Source organism: Notechis scutatus, chromosome 4, assembly GCF_049901735.1.
Source record: "Notechis scutatus isolate UNSWTSFEM ecotype Mainland chromosome 4, rNotScu1.2, whole genome shotgun sequence".
In the NCBI taxonomy this organism is placed as follows: domain Eukaryota; kingdom Metazoa; phylum Chordata; class Lepidosauria; order Squamata; family Elapidae; genus Notechis; species Notechis scutatus.
The window spans coordinates 112,276,848-112,302,848 of NC_142012.1; the positions used below are offsets into that span (position 1 = coordinate 112,276,848).

The 26,001-nt window shown below is 36.5% G+C and overlaps 1 protein-coding gene across 2 annotated transcripts in view; it reads right to left on the reverse strand.

Annotated features, from left to right (window-relative positions):
- Positions 1-3,839: 3,839 nt before the first annotated feature.
- Positions 3,840-26,001, reverse strand: part of GRK5 (G protein-coupled receptor kinase 5) — a 163,590-nt gene continuing 141,428 nt past the window's right edge. The window contains exons 11-16 of one of the 2 annotated variants that reach the window (XM_026669832.2): positions 25,862-25,951; positions 24,108-24,316; positions 11,512-11,646; positions 9,550-9,687; positions 7,555-7,686; positions 3,840-6,624 (exon numbers count right to left, since the gene is read on the reverse strand). In XM_026669832.2, coding sequence (XP_026525617.1) covers positions 6,526-6,624; positions 7,555-7,686; positions 9,550-9,687; positions 11,512-11,646; positions 24,108-24,316; positions 25,862-25,951 — 803 coding nt within the window. In that variant the 3' untranslated portion in view covers positions 3,840-6,525. The remainder of the gene's footprint in view (positions 6,625-7,554; positions 7,687-9,549; positions 9,688-11,511; positions 11,647-24,107; positions 24,317-25,861; positions 25,952-26,001) is intronic. The other variant, XM_087964447.1, reaches the window with a different exon arrangement.

The window sequence follows — 26,001 nt, forward strand, 5'->3', positions numbered from 1 at the left end:
CTTTTTTGGCACTATCTTCTTCCAGGGTGTTTTTTTTAAAACAACCCAGCTTAGTCCAAAACCTGAAATTTTCCACTAGTAAGTACTAAGCAAATCTATCACCAAGATCACCCAGACTCAGCTAGCTGCTACTATCAGCTTGGATACCTCAGTTTAGAATCACAGCAGGAATTTCAGCAAGGTATTCATCTTATGTTTCACCCCTCAAAAGATGTATGGAACTAATTTCAGTTTGGATTCTCTATTATATATATTTACACTTTAGTTGTTAAGATATAGATGAATAATGATCAAAATTTATAACTGATTTGATTTTGCAATGTCTATGGTGTATGTATTTTTATACTGTAATTTTTACGTTGTAGATAAATACTCTTTGAAATTCAGGATTCACATACATGTAAGCCCTTGAGATTTTTTTTTAATTCAAGCAATTTTTGTGACTGAAATTGAAAAATAATCAAGAAAATGTATTGAAGAATACAGTGAAGAGTATCTAAGATATGAAGACATGAATCAATCCAACTCAAGTTAATATAAAATTAATTTTATACAACGAACAGTCATGTTCATATCACTTTTCTTATTATATTTCACCAGTAATTTTTAAACATTCTGCACAAATAACTTTTTTGTTCTTATTCTTTATTCCATTAGTTTTCACAATTTGTTTTGATCATTTGTATCATACTCATTTGATGTGTGAATTGTACATCGGTTTTAGTATATGCACTCATTTGGAGACTTAAATTTCTCTATCCATAGAAGCAGGCAATCTGTTTCCTTAACAGTCCACAATAGTCCCCTATTTTTTACTTTTGAAAGTTATCTCATTCTAAGTCATGCAGGAATAAAATGCAATCCCACAAAAAACAAGGCCCCAGCTTGCCCTGAACAATTTTGCACAACATTATGGAAAAACAAAATGGCAGCTCTCCAGACCAGTTTCAAAAGTAGCTTTCTGGTAATTCACTCCCCAAACAGCATTAAAGGATGAATGAATGGGGAAAAAATTGAAACACCTTCTCATTCACAATTACATTCTTTTGCGGTATATATTTCATTTTTTAAATTTATACCAGAAAAGGGGTGCACAAACCTAATTTCTTTCACTGGAAGCTGTCACCTAATGTAACTGAATTTTGTTTATTTTTTATCAGCAACATGACTAATCGAGAGGAGGATCCAGCTAAATTATCTAATAAAAGTTGACTTTATGGAATATGAATAAGAGACACTTGACATTACTTAAATAAAGGAATTTATTTCTTTTTCCTAAAAAAAATCCCCAAACAAAACTGAAAAATAAAACAGTGGTTTGATCTAGATACAGCAGCACTGCAATATTATCAGACATGTACAAGAATTCAAGCAGTCAGAAAACACAGAAGCCATAGATGTCGGTAACAACCTTAAAATAAAAATGGTTTTCATTCAACAATAAAAAACACCTCCCTGAATATTAAAACCAAATAAACAAAATTCTTTGGATATTAGAATTATTATCATGATTATTTTACAATATCAACAGCCACTAATTTTTCTATTTGAGAATATTTGTTTCCACTTATTATAAATGTATAATTTGTTAAGTTATGAAAAAATGTTATGAGAAGCAAAGTTTATTTTATTTAGCAGACTACAATATGACAAGTGCTTTAAAATATTTATTTCTGAATGTTTTTGTAATTGAACCCATGAAGTAGTGTGCAAATGTAATTTTTTTAAAAAGTTTAGTGTTAAGTATATTACTAGTACATATCTCACTATTTTAATCAAGAGTCTGCTATGGTAGTCTATAACTGAATTCGTGAAAATACTTAAAACTCAGAAATACAACTCTGAACTAATATCCACTGTCTCTTTTTTTAGAGTAAAAAAAATAGTAACTAAGAATCCCCTTAGCATTGCAAATTATGGCACAAACAGAAATAAAAATCTCTAATAAATAAGCTTTGTTTTGGTCCTCAGCATATGGCACCTGTGTCACAAACATGAAGAATAATTGTTGCAATGTTCAGACATGGAATATCACCCTCTTTTAGATACATCTGAATGATGTAGTTTTGACGTTTTTATAAGATGTTCCATTCCAGCAAAGTCAAGCTGCATGTGAAATCAGGTTGTAAGCTGAGTCTGGTTTGTATGTGTAAAAGAGGAAGAGGAGGAGGAGGAGGAGGAGAACTCCACACCAAGCACCCAAGAATGTAAAAGTGTTGCTCTTCCAACATACCCCTATTTGGTAAAAAATAAAGAATCTGGGACTTTTTTTTATTGTAGAATGTATGACATTCTTTGAATATATTGTGCTTCATCAGTGTCCCAGTGGGGAGGGAGAAGTATTCATAATATTGTTGAAATGGGAAGAAGAGCACGTTGGCTGCATCAAGAAGATCTGAAGTTCACCCCCAGCGTATTTACTTAAAAAAAGCCAAGTAGTAACTATGGTAGCAGTAAATAGGCAGACTATCAACTATCAAACAATTTTTCTGGTTTTATAAAAAGTAGATTTCCTTCCCTTCAAACAGATTATTTTTCCTATAGAGTGGCCAATCCAAGCATCATTTGAACATAGAGAAGGCGAGGAGGGATAATTCAGTGAGAGCTTATGGAATCAGTATAAATAAAGGCAGAAGGGTAAATCTTCTTTGTGTACTTATTGATCTTAATATTAATGAAGTCTGAGTTCCTATTGCTTATACTCTTGGTTACAATAGAAAGGGACTTGTGTAATGAAAATCTAGATTGTTAGATAGTATTAAAAAGAAATTATTGAAGTTCCCAAGTCAGATAATAAAAAGAAACACTGCCTAAAATAGCGACTGCCCAAATGATAGAATTGGCCTCACAGAATTTCATATTTTTGTTACTCCCTGTAACTTGACTACCAAGGGGGTATAAAATAAATAATTGCAGAATAATTGACTTCATTCATAGACAAATAAATAACTCAAAAAGTAGCCTATGTTCCATGATTCCTATAAATTAGGTGAGAATTCCATTTAGATGTATGAACATTTGTAATGAGAAAAAATGTTTGAACAATATGAGTTCCAGTTTGAGGGTCTTATAATGTCCTATACAAGATAAGCTGTGTTTTATTGCTGTAATGTAACTGTTATTATTGTTAATAAGTTGCACAAGAAAAGCACTGAAAGAAAATTCACAGCTTCTGGATGTCTTTTAAAAAAGACTTAGATAGGCCCCTCAGATAGAAGTTTAATCTTCTTTCTACCACTTAATTTTGCTCTTCTTTGTTGAGGCTGGCAGAATTGTGTTGAGCTTTTGCCTATTACTATCTGGAACTCCACTCCAATTAAATTGGCCTAGGAAAATAGGAGACCATTATCATAATAAAAAAGGAAATGCAGAAGGAAAGTGGAGTTGGAGGAGAAAAGAGACTGTGATGTGACCTGCATTTTGACAGAGGCAGATGAAAGGGCAGAAATAGCAGCGTTAATGGATGAAATACCTGCCTTCAGTGGATGACACCGTAAATATTCCTTACTGAGGAGGGTCGCTGTCTTTCTTTTTCATGGCTCATGCAAAATTAAAATTGCTTCTGCTGTATTGTATGGAAGGAAGATAAGCTGCTCTCAAGAATGTAGGGAGAAAAGTTTTATCTTTTACTATATAGAACCCAAAATTCTAAAACAAGTGTTGTCTTTTGTAGGTAGATTACCTAGATCTTCACTTCAGATTAATGCAGCCCATATTTTTAACTGACATCCATCTTTTGCATCAGTTAATAATATTTGTGCATCAGCCTAACAGAGAAATCTCGGGCTGACATTCCACTAAGAATTACTCAGAAAGTTACACATGCAAAACATAAGTATGGCATTGTACTTAGCCATTATCTTTTTTATTCAGAATGCATGATATACTAGAGAATTCATGCATGCATGTGTAAATACAAAGAGAAGCACACATTTATGTACACTTTCAAAAGGTGGAAATCCAGAGTTACTGAACAGCTGAATTTCCATGAACTGGTGTTGTGAAAATGAAGGATTTATGCCCTTGACTTGGGTTGCAATATATGCCTGATCTTTCTCTCTTTTCATCTGATTTAGATGAAATTTATAGTTTAGATCAGTGGCCCCCAATCTTTTTGTGCCAAGGACCAGTTCTGAGGGGAGGCATTTTTTCCACCGACTGGGTGTGGTTTCATGCACTGCCTGGATCTCACACATGGATGGAGCTTCACTTGCCTTCGTGGCCTGGTTCCTGGTGGTCCATGGAACAGTGGTGGTCCATGGCCCATGGGTTGAAGATCCCTGATTTAGATTATTGTTTACAGTTGACCACAATAATGATTATGGCAGAAGAATCAACTGTTTTTAATGTGTCAGATACAAATGCTTTTTAGTCTAAAGCTCAACCCTTTCTTTTTATGGACATGATCTTGGTTGTCATTGGTGGGAAATACTTTATATATGGATATAGAAGGCTGTGCTATATGTTGAAATACCTCTGAGGAAGAATCCAACATGTTTCATATCAACTACACATTTTTTTGAAAACTCTAGGTATATCCTGTAAAAATATCTTGAGACCAAAACCTTGGAAACAGGCTCCCATCTTTGAAATACTATCAACTGCAGAAAGCAAGCATATTACAATCCACAATTACATTTCATAAATATTTGTTTAACCATAGCCCATTTACTGGGGAAGGATCCATGTCTTTCTGATTTAAAAAACAGACTTTTCAAATGGATTCAAATATTATGTGAGATGAATCTCTTTCAAAATTATTGAGTATTCAAAATACTCAAAATTACTGAGCATTTGAAATTCTATCCTCTTCTACTAAGAAAGAAGAGACATTAAATCATCTCAAATCCCACTTATTAAAATTGATGTGGGATACTGCTAGTAGTATTCTGGATGTGGATGGTGAGCTTTTATGGGTATTTATGTAATCTCCATTTCTGCAGTTTAAAGTTCTTAAATTTTCCTTAAATTCATGTGATTAAAGGTAAAATTGATACTTCTTTCGATCATACTGCAAACTATTATTTAAAAAAGAGATTATGAATTATATCCAAACAAGGAATTGTCTCTTTCTTCCTTCTTCATAAATGAATGTCCAGAGTTTGACCCTCCTAATCAGGGAAAGAGAATCCATGCAATTTAGTCATACCTTAGAACCAGAAAGTGGCCAGGATGTTTGAAGAATCTCTAACTATTACATCTTTCACATTCCTGGTATCTCAAAAATTCTTGGAACAATGGAAAGTGGACAGATAAAAAAAATTACATACAGAAGTTCCCATTAAAAGCTCAACTTCCTGGTATTTAGCTCCCTTCATTGTTACCATATGGTAAATGGAAACTAGAGCACAAGAAGCTACATCCACAAGAGCAGGAGTATTGGGAAGCACCAGCTGGCATACAGACTACACCAATCGCACCAATTGCACTCTTGTTCTGGGATGCAGTGAATACACTAGCAAACAGATGTTGACTCAGGAATCAGATGGGCATTTCTGCAAATCCAATGTGCATTCAAGAGCCATTTCTCCATGAACTGTGCAAGCCCATTTAAAGGTGAAAGAAATAACAAAATCTAGAACAATCTTATTGTCTCCTTGAAAGGAGTTGCCAAGGTCAGACTTCACATGTCGAAACTGTGTGCTCACTTTTTTTTTTCTAGCAATAGTTATAGAATTTCAGCCCAGGGAAGAAAAAGTGATGTGAGATTTTAAACAAGATTTGATTTTTCAGCAACAAATATAAGAGCTACAAAAAAGTGCAAACAGCAACAATGGTCCCATGATGTTCCGAACTTCAGACATAGCCTTTTAGCCTCTCTAAAGAGAGCAAACTTTGTAGGTCTAAGTTGATTAGATACAAGGCTTTTAACAAAACAGAGGGGAGGGAAGACACTAGTCTGCAGTGTTGCCTTTAACCAAAAAACCGCAAAAGTGAAGTTCGTTATAAAAAAAGTATCAACTGAAGCAATAGGAAAAAGGAACTTATGTACACTTTTCTATATTTACAAAACAAAAAACAACCCCCCTCGTTTTGAGATTGGAAGTATTGATCACTTTTTCTTTAAAAAAAAACCCACTAAAAAGTCTTAAAACACATGGCTTTACAAGCTGCTGCTCAGAAAATATACAACCCCAAGTTTGACTTTCATTTAAATACAAATGTACAAAATGTAAACTGAGACAATAGAGAAATTTACAAAACCTTTTCTTTAAAAATAATAAGGACAAAGTTCAGTTCTAATTAGGATGTAATTTTAAATACGTGCAAGTTGTCAGCTTCCAATTTCTATTGCAGTATCCTACAATGTTGAGTCATAAGACCTCAAGTTCCACCCCCAAAAACAGACCTGAGAGTAAATATCTTCATAAAATGGGAAGCTTCCCTAGAAGGAACAGACAGCAGGGAAAAACCTTCCGTGGTTAGAAACTGTTGATCTTCTAGCTCGATGGTAGGTGCTTTTCTCATCCTTGATGCTTGATACTCTATCAGTGGAAGAATGTAATATCCATAGGCCAGAAAAAGCTAACTGCTCCCAGTAGAGTTTGAACTGACGTGATTGGAATTTATGTGATGATTTAAATTGGTCTTTGAGTTTGGAGAGCTCTTGGAATTGTTCTGATGCTGGAGAAATTTTTTTAAAAGGAAGAAAGATGTGAAAAGGTTAGCTTTTCCAAATAATTCTAGATGTATCTGCCCGCAATTTCCAGAAAATATAAATTTGCCTGTGTTGCTCTGGATTACACCTGTTTCTTTGATTGATATAAAGTGTGGCATAAAAAGGGGATATCACACACTTTTAACTGTATGTCCATTTACAAGAGTTTCTCATCCTCAACTTTCCTTAAGCCACTGGGTTCTAGGGAGATTTCTGTTTGGGCCAGGACCTATTGAGCAATTTTACTGTCTGGTAGAATGCAAAGCATCAGCCTCTAGCATCTTCTTTATATACAAGAATGCTTCTAAATCTCCTATATAGTAAACCTGAATAGCATTAATAGAATCTGCAAATGGTGGCCATTCACAAACCTGTGCTTGGCTTTCAAGTCTGCCTATTTGACCTAGCACTGTGGGGATAGACAAGTTTCTTAGTGTGTCTTAGTACCTGTATGTTTTATGACTAACCATGTTTGCCTTGTTAGCCATTTATGAATAGATAATGCCTTCTCCTTCCAAATGTTTTACAAACACATTGTTTGTATATTCCAAATATGCCTCTCAGTCCAAGTGGGATTCCTTTATACCATGCTCAGACAATCACTTTCATTGTTTGGTCAACAGTAATTATATATCAGGACCTAAGGCCTGAAGAAAAAATGGTGTTTTAGTTTCTGAATTCTCTTTCACCCCAAACTTGCCCCAGTTCACAATGAGTAGGTGCAAGCCAACATGATCTGAGGACACCAGCCTGGCAAAAGCTTGTTTTCATCCATCACTAGACTATAATGGCAAATGCCATATGCCATGACAAGATTTGGACACTTTGGAATGATAAAGACAATTGAGTATTTATTTAATAAATATATGCATTATGAATGGTTTAGAAACTCTCACCTGGCGTTTAAATATTCGATGCAGCAAACCTTTCTTCGGTGGTTCTGGAGGATAGTTTTTGTTAAGGTCTGGTGAGATAGTACCATTTGGTCCAAATACGTTTAGTTCTTTAAAACATTCTGTTTCTATCATCTAACAAGACGAAAGAGAAAAATTATTTATTGGAACCACAATGAACCCAGGGAAAATTCTAGCCTTATTATATTGAATGCAACATTTATAAAAACTCAATAGAGTACACCCAGATAGGAGGCAGCTTGGCTGCTCATTGGAAGATAATCAGTTTTCAAGTTAGGGTAAGTACAGAGAGTCTGTAGACATGATCTTGCCAGACTGAGCACTCTGCATCTATAAAATATTCCATAAATGATTAGAAAGGGACTGTCTTTGCCCTCTTTTTCTCACATGTGACATTTGGACTGAATGGCCTCTTATGTCTCTGGAATGCATCACCTCCCTCCTGGGAATCCAACTCTACTACATTTCATCACATCAGGTGACTTTGGGTCAGTCATTCTCTCAACTTACTCATAGGAAAAAATAGGAGAAGGGAGCATTATGTGCCATGATCTAGGCCAGGGGTCTGCAATCTTAAACACTCAAAGAGCCACAAAGATCCTAACCAGAAGTTCCTGGTTCAATTCTGGAACCAATCAGAAGTCTGGTTCCCCCACCATAGAGTCTCCTCCTAGCAAGACATCCTTTTTCCTCTACCTGTCCTAACTGAAAGCCCTATTAATTGTGGAGCCAACCAGTGACAGGGAGCTGCAGCAGAGGGATGAAAGAGCCACATCCGGCTCCAGAGCTGTGGGTTGCTGACCCCTGATCTAGGCTCATGACTCAGATTCTGAATCTGAATCCAAAGAAGCTGCTCCACATGAACATGTATATGTCAGCTTGATTAGATACCAAACCCCGAATTACATGAGGCTGATCAAAAACAGGCATCACATAGACATTGGAGCAGCCAGATGAGCATGATATAAAGCAACATTCTATGAGGCTCCTTGTCAATTAAAGGAGTAAATCACTTGATTAGTAACAGCTAGCTACAGCTAGCTGTTTAAGAGACAACCCTGGCCCTTTGTTGGAAATAACCATTGGATTTATGGTTCTAGTGCAATGTTCCAATGAATCATGTTTGTGTAAGAAACCATCAACCTCTCACTTCTGGACTGGTTGACAATTCTGACCTTGGCTCTTGGAATCTTGGACTGAAATTGGACTATTCTTCTGTGTTCTTCTAGAGAAAAGCTAATAAGTTGGGCAAGTGTTTGTGTGCTTTGCTATTATTACATTTTGACCTTGAGTATACTGAATTACTACTTGAACTGTGTGAATCAGTACTGAAATCAGAAGCAGGACATGATGTGAATTTGAGCTCCTGAACCACACATAAGATATAAATCTAACATAAATGATTAAAATGACATACAGTGTAACCAATGAATCCTTTTTAAAAAGCAGCTTAGAATGTCCTGCAACTTTCTCTAAATTTCTGACCCTCTTCTGTACTGTCTTATCATTCCAATCCAATTGTTATTTTCTTCAGCTTGCTCAATATGTTACAAACTTTCCATGTCCAGAATATCTCTTTACTAAGAGTAGCAAAAATGGTGAGTCTGCAACTGACTTGCACAGCATATTGGATGCAGCAAAACTAAACTAAACATTAGATAGTCTTAATCCTAATTAATTAACTCTTGCACATGAAAACAATAATATCTTTCATTACAGAAAGTTATTCTTAGCTTTTTATCATCAGGTAATTGTCTGCAAAAAGACCACGTTTGAAATTTTAGAATTGCACATTTTGAAAGAATCACGGTGTCTCTTTAATAAAACACAACTGGTGGTACATTTTTTTATTTTAAAATGCTGCAGAATACATCCACACTGAGTAAATAAGGTACTTAGAATTTCAAGTATATGCTTGACATTTATGAAATTCTGAAAGATTGATAGAAAAGTATTTATGGAAACATGAGTAATTACCTCATTTTGCCATGGGATAGATACAGAGCCTGTAGAAAACTTGGAATAAAAATCATCATCTGTTTGGTCCAGGTTCACTCCCTTGACAGTGGAAAACTGCTCAATGTCCAACACATCTTTGCAGTACACTGCTCTCGGCTGCGCCGGCACAAAAAGAAAGAGTCAGAGTAAGATAGCACCAACATGTGGTTGGTACTATTTCAGGTCATTCGGAACATTACTTGCTTTGGGCAAATAGAAATGCAAAAAGTCCATGCCCATGGGTCAGATGAGTGGGTCGTCCAATGCAATCTATGTCCCCTAGACCTTTTGCCCTCCCTTGCATCCACTTGCTGTTCTTCGTCCCACCTTCATCAGTACTTGTATCCACTCACTCACTGCCTTCCTACTCTTGAACTGACCTTCTTCTAGTCCCTTTGTGCCCTTCCACCCTTCATGCATTCTATCTTTCCAAGACTATTCAATTATTCTAAGCCTATCCAGATTCTCCAATCGATACACGCTACTTTTCCCAATGTTAACTTGATCCTTCTGAGTTTGTCTGCTTCTCCTCCCGCAGCATTTATACATCTAAATCCTTTTTTCTTGAAGGCTGCGGTTTCTTCAAAAGAAAAAAATGTAGCAGTTTTTTTCTTTTGGGAAAGAGAGCTATAACCCTGAGATTTTTTTCCCTACAACACAGGCTCCTCCACTGGTATTTTTCGTGTTTTCTTTTGGAACAGTCACTGCTGTTCCAAATAGGGCTATCAGATCTGCAAAACACAACCAGAAGAGGGCAGCAAAAAGATTTGAAATCTGTATCTAATTCTTTGCTGCCATCTTTTGGTGGCTTGTGTTTTTGAAACACTGATATGGTAGCTCTAAAGAAAAAGCATGAAGTGTTTGGAGGAGTAAGAGCAAGCCAAGATTTCCTTGAGAATGGTATACACTTGCATCTGAGGAAAGCAAGGAATAGAGGAAAGGGAAGTACAGTGCCAGAGAGATAATATGACAGGTGAATGAGTGAAACCATGCTGGGACTTTTGTGGCAGCAGCAGCTAAAGATAGACGGGGAGGGAACAAAGTAGGAAGAGGAGTGGAGACTGGGAAGCTAGCACTTAGGACATGCAAAGGTGAGAGGAAGATATGATACACCCCAGCCTTGGCTAATGATCCTGCATAATCTCTTCCACATCCCTCTGGATTCTGCTGTGCTTAAGATCAAAACAACCAAGATGTTTCAGCATTTGTTTCTGCTGAACTATGGCCAATCCATCCAAAACCCATTTATTAGAAGGCAAACATATCAGGTTGTTCTTTGATATTATCTACATCATACCACAGGATCCCCTCTCCCCTGTTTTTATGGGCTGTTGAATACACTCCAAGAAAAAGAAGGACTGGGCTGCAATGGCCATATAAAATAGAAATAGTTTTGGGGATATCTATGAAATCTATGGGCTTTTTTTGAAAATACAGATAATCCTGAATCTGATGCTTTGTTTTGCACTATGCTAGCTTCGTTTTAAATTGAAACAATATTTAATTTTTGCTTTAAAACAGAGTCGGGTATGGAGCTTGACTAGTATCAGCTGAGATATCTGAACATTGGAGACCTCACTGTTAATGGCTAACAAGTAGTAATTTAACAACTGACATAACTCTTTGAAAGCACGCCATAGATGAGGGCAGAAAACAACTGAAGAGAACAGGATGTGTAAGGCTGCCTATAGGGGCTTCATCCAAAACACTGTTATGAAATTTCAATCAGCGATAGAGTCAAAATGATTAGACCCAGATATCCAAAGTCAAGATACAACCCCAACTCAAGGAAGATATATCTCAACCATTGTTAAGTACAGATTCAACAGCTTCTCATGGACGATAGACCTCAACTGTTAAAAATACAGATTCAAGCAGTAGGTCATGTATATTCTCAAGTTCTAATTCAGCCCTGTAGTTCCCTTTTAGAGCCTCACTTACATCAGGGACGAAAGGAGGCTCCAGCATTCCAGCTTGGAGACGTTTGAAATTCATGCTCTTGAAAAATGGGTGGCTCTTTACTTCAGCTATGCCGTCCTGACATCCCAGCCTCTGTTTCACATCTTTGCTCAGTAGCTGAAAAGATGGCAAGACAACGATCAGAAAATATTTGTTGAATCCTATTGCATGTAGAGAAACCCAAACATTCTCCTCTATATCTTAATGGGAGTAGTACTTATAAAAAAATCATTTGCCATTCGTACTTTACTATTTAATTAAAAAAAGGCTAAATATGTGATAGTCCAACGATTAATAAGAGGTATCTCATGTTTGGAATGTAGGCATTGTTATCATTGGCATTTTGCCCATGAAATAAAAGTATTAAGGTTGACTCAGCTTTCCATCCTTCTGAGGTCGATAACATGAGGACCCAGATTGTTGGGGGACATATGCTGACTCTGTAAACCGCTTAGAGAGGACTGTAAAGCACTGTAAAGTGCTTATAAGGTGGTATGTAAGTCTAAGTACTATTAAGTAACACAATATATAGCATAAAAAAAGTAAGTGAAAGGTGAAAATAGTGCTCCTTTTGGAATTGGCAAGCTGTAGCAAATCGCTTTGTGGGTCATCTTGTAATGAGGCCACTCCTGGAGAGTCCTGTTGATGAGATCCTTGTGGTTTCTGATTAGATATTATGCAGACAATAATTATACTAAGCTGCATTCTCTAATTAGAGTTATTGTTAAGCGATGTGTGATGGCATTGCAATTCATAATTAATTAATTTGATATTACTGTTTATTCTAGTGTACTTTATTTCTTATAGGATTTTTTCCTGGTACTTCTCTTTTAAAAAATGCAATAACATTTAAAAAAACCTTTTCAGTATAATATTGAAAGCAGTGTTCAATGTCAGGTCACAGACCCTGTCCTTTTGGAGCAGGTATACAATGAACATGTAGAAAAGATGTGTCCTTGTATCACAATATTGTGTTGATGCTTTCTTCAGTTTGACCCCCATCCCACCCACAACTCCCAGTAGACACTAATGGCTGACAATATTATCTTGTCTGGCCTTGAATATCGATTCATGCTGTAACATAAACTATAATATCCTTGCCTAAGTGTTGAACCATTCACAAAGCATTCTGCTAATTTTCATCTATTATTTCCATAATATACTGCTTTTATCACAGTTGGCAACTTTCTATATTTGCAAATAGTTCCACAATGCAAGCCTTTCCATTTTATCATACCGGACTTACTTTCTCACATTCTTACATTTCAAAGTGACTTTCAGAAAAGCAGTACACACTAGGCACTTTTATTTATTTATTTTTATTTGTCAATTGTTTACAAGACAATAGGTATAAGTAAAAACATAGTTATGACTACATGGATACATACAAGAAAAATAAAAAATATATATAAAAGAAATAATAGGACAGGGACGGTAAGCACGTTGTTGTGCTTATGCATGCCCCCTACAGATCTCTTAGGAAAGGGGTGACATCAATAGTAGAAAGTCTAAGGTTAAAGTTTTTGGGGTTTGGGGAAAAAAACCACAGAGTCAGGTAGAGCATTCCAGACATTGACCACTCTGTTGCTGAAGTCGTATTTCCTGCAATCAAGTTTGGTGCGATTAACTTTTTATCTATTGTTTGCTCTTGTATTGTTATCGTTGAAGCTGAAGTATTCATTGACAGGTAGGACATTGCAATGTATGATTTTAGATCGGACCGAAGGCGGCGTAGTTCTAAGTTTTCTAGGTCTAGAATTTCGAGTCTGGTGGCATAGGGTATTTTGCAATGAGTAGAGGAGTGGAGAACTCTTCCTGTGAAATATTTCTGGACTTTCTCAACTGTGTTAATATCAGATACGTAATGTGGGTTCCAGACTGATGAGCTGTATTCGAGTATTGGTCTAGCAAATGTTTTGTATGCTGTAGTTAGTAGTGTAATATTACCAGAGAAAAAGCTACATAAGATTAGGTTAACAACTCTTAATGCCTTTTTGGCTATGTAGTTACAGTGGGCTCTAGCACTTAGATCATTAGAGATGAGTATTCCAAGGTCCTTTACAGAACTTGGATCATCAACAAGGTCTTGACTATTCAGCTTGTATTTTATTTTCTGATTTTTTTTGCCAATATGTAAGACAGAGCATTTATTTGTTGAGATTTGAAGTTGCCATTTGTTTGACCATTCTGATACATAGTCAAGATTTTTTTGAAGGGTAGCAGTATTGTCTGTGGTATTGAACACCTTTACATCATCAGCGAAGAGAACGCAGTTGCTCTTAATATGATCACAGAGGTCATTTATGTAGAGTATGAAGAGAGTTGGTCCTAAAACACTGCCTTGGGGGACACCACTGTTGACAGGTACAGAATTTGATAGGACGCTCCCAATTTTGACCATTTGTTGTCTGTTTGACAGGAATGCTTCTATCCAGTTATGCAGGTGTCCAAAGATACCGTAAGATTTTAGTTTTAGGAATAGTTTGTTGTGTACCACTGAATCAAAGGCTTTACAGAAGTCTATGTAGATTGCGTCTATTGCTTTGCCCTGATCGAGTTGTGTAGTCCATAGGTTTTTGCAGTGTAAGAGTTGCAGATTACATGATAGTTTTTTCCTAAAACCAATTTTTTTACTAGAGAGTAGGTTGCTTGTTTCTAAGTGGAGGATGATGGATTGGTTAATAATTGATTCCATGACTCTACAGGTGACGCAGCATAAAGAGATTGGTCTGTAATTTTCAACTAGGCTGGGTTCTCCCTTTTTGAAGATGGGGATGACCGTGGCTTGTGACCATAGTTTTGGCAAGGAGCTGGTCCTGAAAGATTTTTCAAAGATTATGCTTAGAGGGTCAGCTATGGCAGTGGGTAGCTTTTTTAAGAAGAAGGCACATATTCCGTCCGGTCCAATAGATAGAGATGGTTTTAGATTGCACAGTGCTTTTTCAACAATGTCTTCTGTTAAATCGATATGTATTAGATTATTGTAATTGTCTGTGGTTCGACGAGGAAATACTGGGCATGATCCATTGCTGTTTACAAATACTGAGCCAAAGAATGTGTTAAAGAGGTTGGCTTTAATAGTGTCGTTGTTGCAGTCTTTACCATTAGGCCCTTTCAGGGGTGGGATGGATCTTGAGTCTTTTAGTTTGTTGTTTATAAAATTGTAGAAAGTGCGGGTGGAATTGGTGCGTAGAAGGTTTTCCTCTTGTTTAATATGATAATTGGTGCATTCAGTCTTTATCTGGTGGCATAAATTTTTGTATCGGCTTTTGAAGTTGGCAACATGACCAGATTTGTTTTTCTGCCAAAGTGATTTCTTTTTGGATTGAAGCTTCCTTATTGTTTTGGGTAATTTGTTTTTTCTGGTTTTAGGAGTTGTTAATGGTACATATAGTTTGATGACTCTTTTGACTTCAAGTAAAAATATGTTGTAATGGTCTTCTACAGTATTGCATCCAGAGAATAGAAATTGCCAATCAAGGGATGAGAGATCGTTGTTTATAAGATCATAGTTGCCTTTTTTGAAGTTATAATTGGGGATTCCATCGTTGTGATGATTTTTGTGTGGATGTATGTTGAGACAAAAGTCAATCATGTTGTGGTCACTGTTGGAAAAGGGTTCTTTAATTTGTATTCCATAAATTGAATTCAAACTATTGCAGAAGATGAGATCGAGGCAGTTGTTTAGTCTAGTGTTGTTGGTTACTAGTTGTTCTAGTTCCAGATTTGTTACTGCATTGTAGAAGGTTGCATGAGTGGGTTCAGTTGTACATTCGTTAAGGGTCCAGTTAATATGAGGTAGATTGAAGTCACCAAGAAAGATAAAAGCATGTGGGCAGGATGATGCCCATGTTAGTAGTATATTTAGCTTGTTTGCATGTTCGATGTCATAATCAGGGGCTCTGTAACATAGAAGAACTGAAATGTGATATTTAAGGACAGTTCACAGACGATGGTCTCAGGAATAGCAAGCTCCTGGGTTACTTGGATGTTTTTTAGATGTAGGGACTTTTTATAGAAGATAGCAACACCACCTCTTCTATGGATTTCACAATCTGATCAGTAAACATGATAGTCTCTTACTGTGCTAATGGAATCAGGGAGAGATGTGTTGAGCCATGTTTCACAGAAAAATATAATGTCAAATCTAGCTGTATTTAGTAAGAGGAGAAATTCAGGTATTTTATTTACAAGGCTTCTTGCATTGAGTAGCTTGCATTTAAGGCCAGTTGTGGTTGGAATAGAGGTAGTTGGGGCGTGCATCCCTAGTTTTAAGTGATGTTGAATTGGATGGGGTGGGGTTGGATGCAGAGTTGTGGGTTGTGTGACTTTCTTTTGATGCAATCAGCTCATTAGTCAATGTACAGGTTCTTTTCTCCATTGTCTAGATGGTTTTTGAGTTCTGCGTGGAGTTCACGGGAGCAGATTCTTTGCAGTATGGATAAGTCTGGTCTTCAGCGAAGTTTTTTTGTTGGTTGGGATTGGTTTTTGCAATGGCATTTATTGTATGTATGAATATGCATTTGCTGGACTCATTTTTGCATGCAACTCTACAACATTTTGAGGCCACAGAGCCATCATTGTATTTGTACCCATGGCCATCTCTGGTTATTTCAATGATATCTTCAGGAGAGATGTTTGTTGTATTAGAGTTGCTTATGATATCACAAACTTTGGTGATGTCGTCTGATTCGTTGGTGTCTTGAGACCAAATAAGATGGCATTTGGATTTTCTGTTCACGTTCCATGGTGTCTCTGATGAGTAAAGAGATATTATTTGTGGAATTATTTGAAGGGATAGTAATTGTTTGTGGCTGTGGTTTGGTGGTTATTTTTGGTTGTAGTTGTGATTGTAGTTGAGGTAGTGGTTGTGGTTATTGTGGGAGTTGATTTTGAGATGATAGGTACTCACTTATCTGTGCTGTATTTTTTTTCCCAAGAGAAATTAGGCTTGCTTGTATAGTTGTTTCAAAACGTGTTGCTAAGCGTTCTTCTATTGAGTAAATGAGTGATTCTATGCTTTCAACTGTGTCAGGTAGGGTACTCAGTTTGTTTAGTTTAGGAGAACATGATGGACATAGAAAAAAGAATGTATCTGAATTTTTAACCATATCAGCTAGGTTTTTTTTGCATTTAAGCAGGTAGGGTGGGCTAGATTATCGCATAGCCGGCATTTGATGTAAATTTCTCTTTCATTGATGGTTTCAAGACATTTGAAACATGTGCAGGAGTCTGGGAGGTCATTGGTAGAGATATTTTTCTTTTGTTTTGGTCTGGAGTTTTTGGCTGGCATGGTCAATGGCAATAGTACAGTAATCAATTACAATAGCTAGTTAATGTGATAGGTAGACAGTTACTTAATGAATGTTGGTAATTAATAAATGTTAATTGATATGTTAGAGAACAAATCAAAAGTAAGGTTGCTTATTACTAAAAATCAATCAATCAATAAATTGGTTATTCAAATCACTCTAATCAAATTTTGCTAAGCAACAAACAGCCTAATTTATTACAGTAATTACTAAACACACTGGTCAATTACATTTACTAAATCATTGATTTTACTAACAGATACTCAGTAATTACACTATATGCACTAAACATTCAATCATACTAAACAAAAAAAAACAATAAATCAATTGATCATTTGATAAAAATTAATTATTTTAAAGAAATTGATTTTTTTGAGATAATGAAAGTAGTATGAAGTAGTATTGAGAGTTGGTAAGTAAAGAGTTAAGGCTTTGCTTTGTTTTGCTTAGCTGTTGCTGATATTTGAGAATAGGTTTATAACCCTTTATAAACTGGCAGGTGGTCTCTTTTCCTGGGCTGTTTGAAAACAATCAATGAGCAAGGGTTTATACTTTCTTTCTTGTTTTGTAGATTGAGTTTTTGAGATAGTAAAGATGAAAAGATGTTGAAGGATCTCTGGCTCCTCACTGGGAGGCAACAGGAAACTTTTTGTTTTGTTTTCCTTTGATGAATGGGATTTCTGGCCCCCTCCTAGTACTATGTAGACTCAGTTTTGTATTGAGCATTCGTTCCTGGCTTCAATATACTTCTGCTTATATCATAGGAAATAAAATTGCTTCCAATCTTCACAGGAGTTCGATTATAACAATACTTCCCTACTTATTGAAAGTCCAAAGTTACTGTCCTTTTAAAGAGAAAGTCCGAATTTGCAATTTGGTGAAGAGGGAAGAGGGAAGGAGGGCCGACAGGGGGGAAGCAGTCTGTTTCGCACCCTGGCTGCAAACGTCTGAAGACTGACTCACAACTCCTGGTGCTCACTGCCCTGCAAGAATGGGATGAATCTCACCATCTCACCGCCCTGCAAGGATGATCGTTGAGCCTCCCGGTACTGGTGAGCCCCACCGCCTTACCTTCTAGCAAGGATGGGTCGAGTTGCAGATCGTTGAGCGCTTTTGAATAGAGTGCTCCCGAACTTAGTGCCCACCAAGGAATGAGTTCTTTTCTGGCGTGCTGGTCAAGGATGAGAGGAATCGGAGATCTCTGAGTACTTTTGAATTGAGAATTTGCTGAGGAATGGAGCTCTTTTTTGGCTTGCTGGCAAGTCTCGGGAGTTAGGCTTTCCACCTGGCCGGCTGGACCCACCTGGCATTGCCCGTGCCCGCTGGAGCTTCTCACGCTGCCTCTACTGCTGTCACCATCTTATCTTATTATAACTTTTTTATAATGATAACTTGTACTTATCAAATTTTATTTGAGAATTCCGTGCTACTTCTGGCATTATTTTAATCAGAATTCTAACAAGCACCCCTCTAGGTAAACTGAACAAACTTATCCTGTGGTGGGTTTTTTTTTTTTTTTTGCATCTAGTCTTGTTACCTTTCATTTTGTATAAGGGAACCATAATGTGTTCTTCCACTTGTTAGACACAGATGCAACCTTTACACACGTGTTAAATAAATCACACTGTACTTTATTGGCAACCATACTCATATTTCTGCCATTACATCATCTATATTTGCTATATCATCTATATTTGCTATATCATCTATATAATTATTTCTTTTTTTAGCATTTTGTTCTTGGACACTAACATTTATTTATTCCTTATTCATTTATTCATTTCCATACCAGCCTCTAAAATAGTCCTTCTAGCATTCGGTCTCTTCAATTTCATCATCTCTGCCCCCAATACTTCACTTATCTTTATTCATGTTCATCCATTAATGACTTAAGCCAAAATCAAACTTTGAAATATACAGATTTCTTTTAGGCAAATAATTCATGAAACCTTTATATTTTCAAGCATCTGAATAGCTCAATCACTTTTTCTGTACTCTTATTTCATTCACAATGTGTTCTAGCACAATGACTTTTCTCTAGACTTCCTTAATCAAGAAATTGAATTGAACGGAATATTTTATTTGGCTGAGTATCATAAAGCACAAAGAAATTTTGAGGAAAATTGCACAAATTTGTGTCATTTTTCCTCAAAATTTCCCCCCAGACTCTTTCATTTTATTATCCTCATTTACTGGAGCTAAAATGCAACTATTAATTCTTACTTTAACATATCTGTTGGACTTATACTTACTGAATATATTTAATTATCTTATCAATGTTTTATAAAATAACTCATATCACTTCTCTATCTTAACTCTAATTATCTGGCTTATTTATTTTATTTAGCTCTCATAATCCTATCTGCATAAGCCTAATTTCATATAGCCAATGACCTTCAAGAAATCCCAATAGACACTTTTCTTTGCATTACTCCAAACTGTTGGTAGAATGTGCTACAGATTTAAACATATACTGAGTTCCCTTATAACAGTTTCAAGCTTAAAAAGCAAGATTAATGTTTTGAATTTAACCACATTTTATCGAATTCTGTCGGATGAATTATTAAGAGTTTTTAAAGTTTTCCAACATTTTATCTCTTACTCCAGAGTTATTAAGAGCCTGAATAAACTGATGGTGAACGTTTAAATAGACTGGGAGTAGATACAAGTCCCACCTCAATTGGAAAGGCTGACTAGATTACTAAGGGTTCATTCATCAATCAACCTGTTACTTCATAGGGTTACTTTGATGGGGAAAATTCAAGGAAGATGGTATATATGAAGAGAAATAGTAGCTTAAAAATTAACAAATGAATGAATGATAGATAGATTTACTTGTGAATGCTTGGGCAGGTGAATGCCAATTATTGTCTGCCATATATCTTTACCAATAACCACACATGAAGTTCTGGGCACTACTAGATTTAGATTTACCAGATCCAGGCTGCAAATCTCTTGAAGCCCATTAGATGGCAGCAGACAGCATCTTCAAGAGCTTTGAGGCTTGGATCTGCAGAGCACAAAATTCCAGAGCTCCTTAAGGATTTGGATAGTGTGATGTGCAGCATATAAATTTAATAATAAAATAAATATAACAGACACACCGATTTTTAAAGACCAACACCGTCTAGTATGACTGGGCAAGTTTTGGTTGAAGTGTTCAAATCTCTGAATAGAATGCCTTCCATACATGCCTCTGTGCAATCTTGAGCAATAAATGTTGCTGCTTTTAAGAGTCACAGACATTTATTCACCTTTTTTTGTCTGGCTTTTTTTTTGTTTGGCTGGCAAAAATATTAGGTGCTTTTAAGGAACCAGACAGAGATACAGCTTGTGGGAGGTCCAAAGTTTTTCCTAATAATTTTCAAAGTAGGCACTGCCCTGTGACAGAATCCAATTTATTAAGATCAGAAGATTAAACTCCATGCATAATTGTTAGCTGGGTATAAGTTCCATTGATCAACAAAGTGCTTCAACCTTCAATATGTATTAATACAGTGAGCTTAGAGAGATGATGTTCAGTTGGCTGAAGTGCAGTTTCAGCTTCTAAGTAGAAGTAGAAACCATTTTGCAAAAGAAAGGTTAGCACTTAAAAGGGTAATGTGAAGATAAAAATCATATCCAATACTCATGAATACAGGTAGTCCTCGACTTACAACAGTTTGTTTAGTGACCGTTCAAAGTTACAACTGGAAAAAGGGACTTATGGCCATTTTTCACACTAACAACCATTGCATCAACCCCATGATCACGTGACCAAAATTCAGCTGCTTGGCAATTGGTTCATATTTATGACTGTTGCTGTGTCCCAAGATCAGGTAATTCCCCCTTTTGCAACCAGCAAAGTCAATGGGGAGGTCAGATCTACTTTACAACCGGGTTACCAACTTATCAACTGTGGTGATTCACTGTGGCAAGAAAAGTAATAAAATGGGGAACAACTCACTTAACAAATGTCTCACTTAACAACAGAAATGCTGGGCTCAATTTTGGTTGTACACTGAGGACTAACTGTAGTAGAATTTGAAAACCTCATTATTACCTCACTCATTTGGCAGCTACAGTTACATATAAAATTATTCTAGCATTCAACAAATATCATCATTAATCCTGTAGCTGCATTACATTATATTATTCTGCCAAATACACACACACACACACACATACACACACACAATTTTACTGCTTTTTATTTCAGTCTTCTTTCTTATTACTTGATTGGGAGGGGAATGCTAAGGGAATTTCACTGACGAATATTAGAAACTAAGGTAGCTCAATGATTATGGGCTAGTAATGTCAAGCTTCATTCAGTAACAAAAATAAACTAAGGAAGATGATTGAAGTCAACTGGACTCTCTTGTCAGCAAACATATGTGGTTAGAGACTGTTAACTTCATTGATTATAAAAATGATGAGGAAAACAGATTTAAAGATTTTTTTTTCCAGAGGATATTCACCCTTTGTCCATTAGAGGGCAGCAATAGAAAAGTTAACAATTTCATAAGCATGAAATATTTGTATAACCTTGCAATTTAGAAATAATTAAAATAATGAATTTATGTAATTAGGACCCAGCAACACATGTAATAGAAAGTTAACTGCAGTTGGTATCCTTCAATTGCTTAACCAGATTGTTTTTATAAGCATTCTTCAGTTTGAAGGAACAGAAGCAGGTAGATGCATTCACGCTCCAGCCAAGATTTGGCAAATGATTCTGGAAAATTCTCCAGCTAAAATGTTCCCAAGACTGGACAGATCTAAATGAAAAGGGAACACTAATTACAGTATCCCCGGCACAGCATATTACTGAAGCATTTAGTTTACAAACATCGTTTACTGACGTTAGGAAACATCACAGGAATTCTTTAACAGTGAGCCTTGTTTCTAGAGCTTGGATCTGGTTGTGCTTGGATCCAACTGTGAATGTCTTCAGTACTTAAAAGCAGGCATGGGTGGATGACACACGGCAAATGGAACAAACCTCTAAGATTTTCCTGCATGTGTCAGGGTTGGCATCAAGGCATCCACAGTTTCAAGCCATGGTCATTTCAGAGGGTGTTGCTGAACTGTGTTTTACTGGAACACAACACCATTCTGAATACGGTAGCACAGGAAATTTATGTTTCTGAACTGGATGGTAGTAAGATTCAAAAAAGCCTAGGAAACTCCTTTGATTCAGTTTCTTTTTTTCCAGCATGCTCTTTACCGGTCTAAAAAATGAAGCCTTTCATTGATGAAATTAGTGGAGAGGGCTCTGTGGAGAGATCCCTTTTAATTTATTTCATTTTTATCCCTACCTTTCAAGGAGATCACAGCCTCCTTGCACTTTAACCAGAGGTGGTATTCAGCAGGTTCTGACCAATTCTGGAAAACCAGTAGCAGAAATTTTGAGTAGTTCGGAGAACCGGCAAATACCACCTCTGACTGGAGATTTTACAGTATCCTTCCCCTGCCATGCCCACCAAGCCACGATCACAGAATCAGTAGTAAAAAAAATTGAATCCCACCACTGACTTTTACACTGCAGCAGCCTTGCGAGCTATGCAGTTCATTATGGAGATCCATCTGGGTCTCCACAGGCTGAGTCCAAAATTGTATTTGATACTCTACACAGGTACTCAAGAATTCCACCGCATGATAACTAAGTTAAATGTTGATCAGGATGAAATCTAATTTTGAAATAAAAATTTCCTCTCAGCAAACTTAAAAAAAGATTTAAAAAAACCACATTATAGAGTGACAGTGAACTCCTAAGAACAAGTAATGAGTCACGTTGGACTTATAACATAGCAACTCACAAGAGAAGGTTTTGTAACCAGAAAAGCGTGGATGTAAAATATCCGCCTACTACTGGACTACACTATGCAACTGGCTTAAGGGACGAAAAAATGGTAGATTATAATTTCCCACATCTTCTGAAATAAGGGCAAGGCAAACTGTATCTTTCAGAAAAGAGATTTATGGTGCTAACTATAACCTCAGAATGTATACACCTGAGAAAATTTCTGTCAGAATACCCTTGGACAGGGTCTCTGAGTAGGACAGGAATCCTGTTTTCCCTGGACAAACTGTAGCTTGGAATTATAATTTCTGTGTTAGAATTTTGTATATTCAAAATCTGATAACTGACACAACTTAACCCCAAGACCAGGATTTGCTTTCAATGGCTTTTTGTCCTCTCAGCAGTGGTTCCTATTCAACCTACTCCTGAGTACTTCCAAGATAATCTATCCAAGATCAATACACTTTTGCCTAGTTCTACTTCCCCCCTTTCAACTTCGATGGATGTCATGCTGTGCCTGGTCTTCTATATTCTAGTACTCAGCCCAGTCTTCCAACATTAAATTTTCTTCTTCCCCAAGAATTGATGCCGAGCATGGGTTGCATTCAGAGTGTGCAGGTTCACTCCAGAATCCAATATGACAAGTACTTTAGTTCAGGTTTATCACAGCAACCGACCAATGTTTTATGCCCCAAGAAAGGAACCTATTGAAAGCTATCCTTGGTGACCCTAGTCAAGAATGCCACAAGCCTGGTAAGTGGTGCTCAGAAGTGATCTAGGACTGTGGCTACACAAATAAGATCTGTCAAAGGAGAGTCCCAGCAAATGGATCCCAAGGAATGTAGGCAGCTTGCTTTGGGTGGGGACAAATATCGCCTCCATCATGACCTCACATTCTGATCATGCTTAGTTTAATGGTTTAATCTTTTTTAGGAAAAAAGTTCAAAACAGTTCGATCCTGACATATCCAAATAATGGTGGGAATACTGCTTAGGAGTAATCCTGAATTTGAGAAAACACTGTAGATAGCACTGAGCTAGATCAGCAGTCTGACTTAGTGTAACTTCAATAATTTAAAACTCACGAAGGCAAGGAAGTAGTTGTAGTGGGAAACATTCCAAAATGCACATCTTACCAAAGGAGAAAAACATCTCATGGAAAGGCAAATAAAAGTTGTTGTCAGCTTTCATTATATTAAAGAATAAAACACTGGGAAAGAAGCTTGTGAAAACTAAGGCTATTTCTAAAAGGCAGCAAAATTTAAGATTTACTAGGGCCATGATCAGCAAAGGATCTACTACCTCAATAGTGTCACTTGACATGCAGTAGACTTAAGATTTTATAATTCCTGCTCAAGGGCTATGGAGGTTAAAGATCAATACATCTGTACGGCCCAGGCTTCAAAAAGCTTTTCCACAGTCATCTTAATCATTATCTCATCATTATCTGATCATTACAATCTATTTATTGATTTTCACACTTACCATTTTGCAGATAGACTTTGCCTCTTCAGAGAATTTATGGGAATACACCTCTTCTATCTCCAAGACTCTCCTGTCTACTTCTTCCCGCTTCACTTTCTCTTTCCTTCCTCGAAAGGGTGACTGTCCTGCAATCATTTCATAGATTAAGCAGCCTAATCCCCAGTAATCAGGGCTAAGGGTATATCGTTGGTTATTCAAGACTTCTGGAGCTGGGAAAAAGAAAGGAGACAATGGAAAAAACGTTCTCTATGTCTATATTGACGTCAGCATAACTATCGAGGCAAGAATGAAATAAGAGATTCCATTTAGTCTGGCCAAGGATCAATTTGATACTATGATGGAAGCTCAGTGGAAATTGTTCCACAGATAATTATAATAATAAAATTAAGCCATTTATGTAGGTTCACTTCCGTATAGTTGCAAACAATTGTTCTCCATGATAGTTCAAATACATATTTCCAGAATTTAAATAGGAATGGAGACCACCGTTCACCCTGTGATAATCTATATTGTGCAATATACAAAGATACCTATCAGGTGGTAATCTGAATCATTCCAACTACTTTACTTTGCCCCTTCAGAAAATACCAAAATGAATTTTTTCAAGGATCTGTAAAGGATAATATGGGTACCACATAAGCTTAACCCTAACAACAGTCTATATGTAATTAGCTTTTTTTAATCACACACGTCACATTACTATATGTGGTATGAAATTAGTTTTCTTCCACACTGGAATCTGGTACAAGCCACAACGATTTCACAGATGTCACTATGTTATTATGTGAATGATGTAAATTTAACTAGTTTGTTTAAATCATATCATGCCCTCAAGTGATCATGACAATTTTGTGTTGCCCACCTTGTAACGGCATCCCCAGTATTTGGTAGTGTAGTGGGAGGGGGCTTCAGGGACTATAAAAAAAGAGTGCACAAAACCCAGGAAACAATCTCAATTGCCCATCTTTGATCTAAGTTGAAATCTTAGTGCCATTTATTTGCAACAATCTCATTTCCATCTTTCTCTTTTAAAGTACTCTGAAGCATGAGGTTTAATATTTACTAAGATTTATAAATAAATAATACATGCCAGCAAATCAATGGACCCTATTTTACATGTCACCTTAGAGAAATTAATTAAAACTATCAAGAATGAAAAAAACTACTTAAAATTTTTCACAATTCCTATATTAAATGTTTTCCTCTGCAGTCAATTACAATGTGGACTTTGGTACAAAGCATACATTGACAACTATAGCTATTGGAGGGTGGAGGGTGAGGAATTAAGCCATGAAAGTATCTAGGACACAATTTTAAAACAACGGGGGTGCTGACAATGATACCTCAGAAACTCTAAATGCTGGATAATATTCAAATGGTTCATTAGATGAGTGCTATCTTGTTCTTCCAAAGGCCATTCATGGATGCCATGTTTACTGACAATCCTACACAATTCCTTATTTCATGCATTGTTCTTATTAAATAAATATATTTTTAACTTTTAACAGTGTTGAGTGTCGCATAAACCCAATTTGGGAGATGCTGCCTTTGCACTCAAGCAATTAGGAGAGAACGTACAGAGAACAGTGTCTTGATCAAGTGATCCTTCATATCAGAGATTTAGCCATCTGTTCAGTCACGCTGAATTGTAACTGCTTATCATGCATGAACAGCATTTGTTTTTTCTTTTACATTGCAGAGTTGAAATAATAGTCTTCAAAATTGAAAACAACAGACTATTTCAGACCACTCACCCATATAACCAACTGTTCCTACTCGTCCACGGATGGAGTCACCCTCAGGAATTTTAACAGCTAAACCCAAATCAGATATTCTGATGTGGCCTAAAGTGGAGGTGAAATTTTGTTTAGCACAGGCATGAATCTGTATAAAA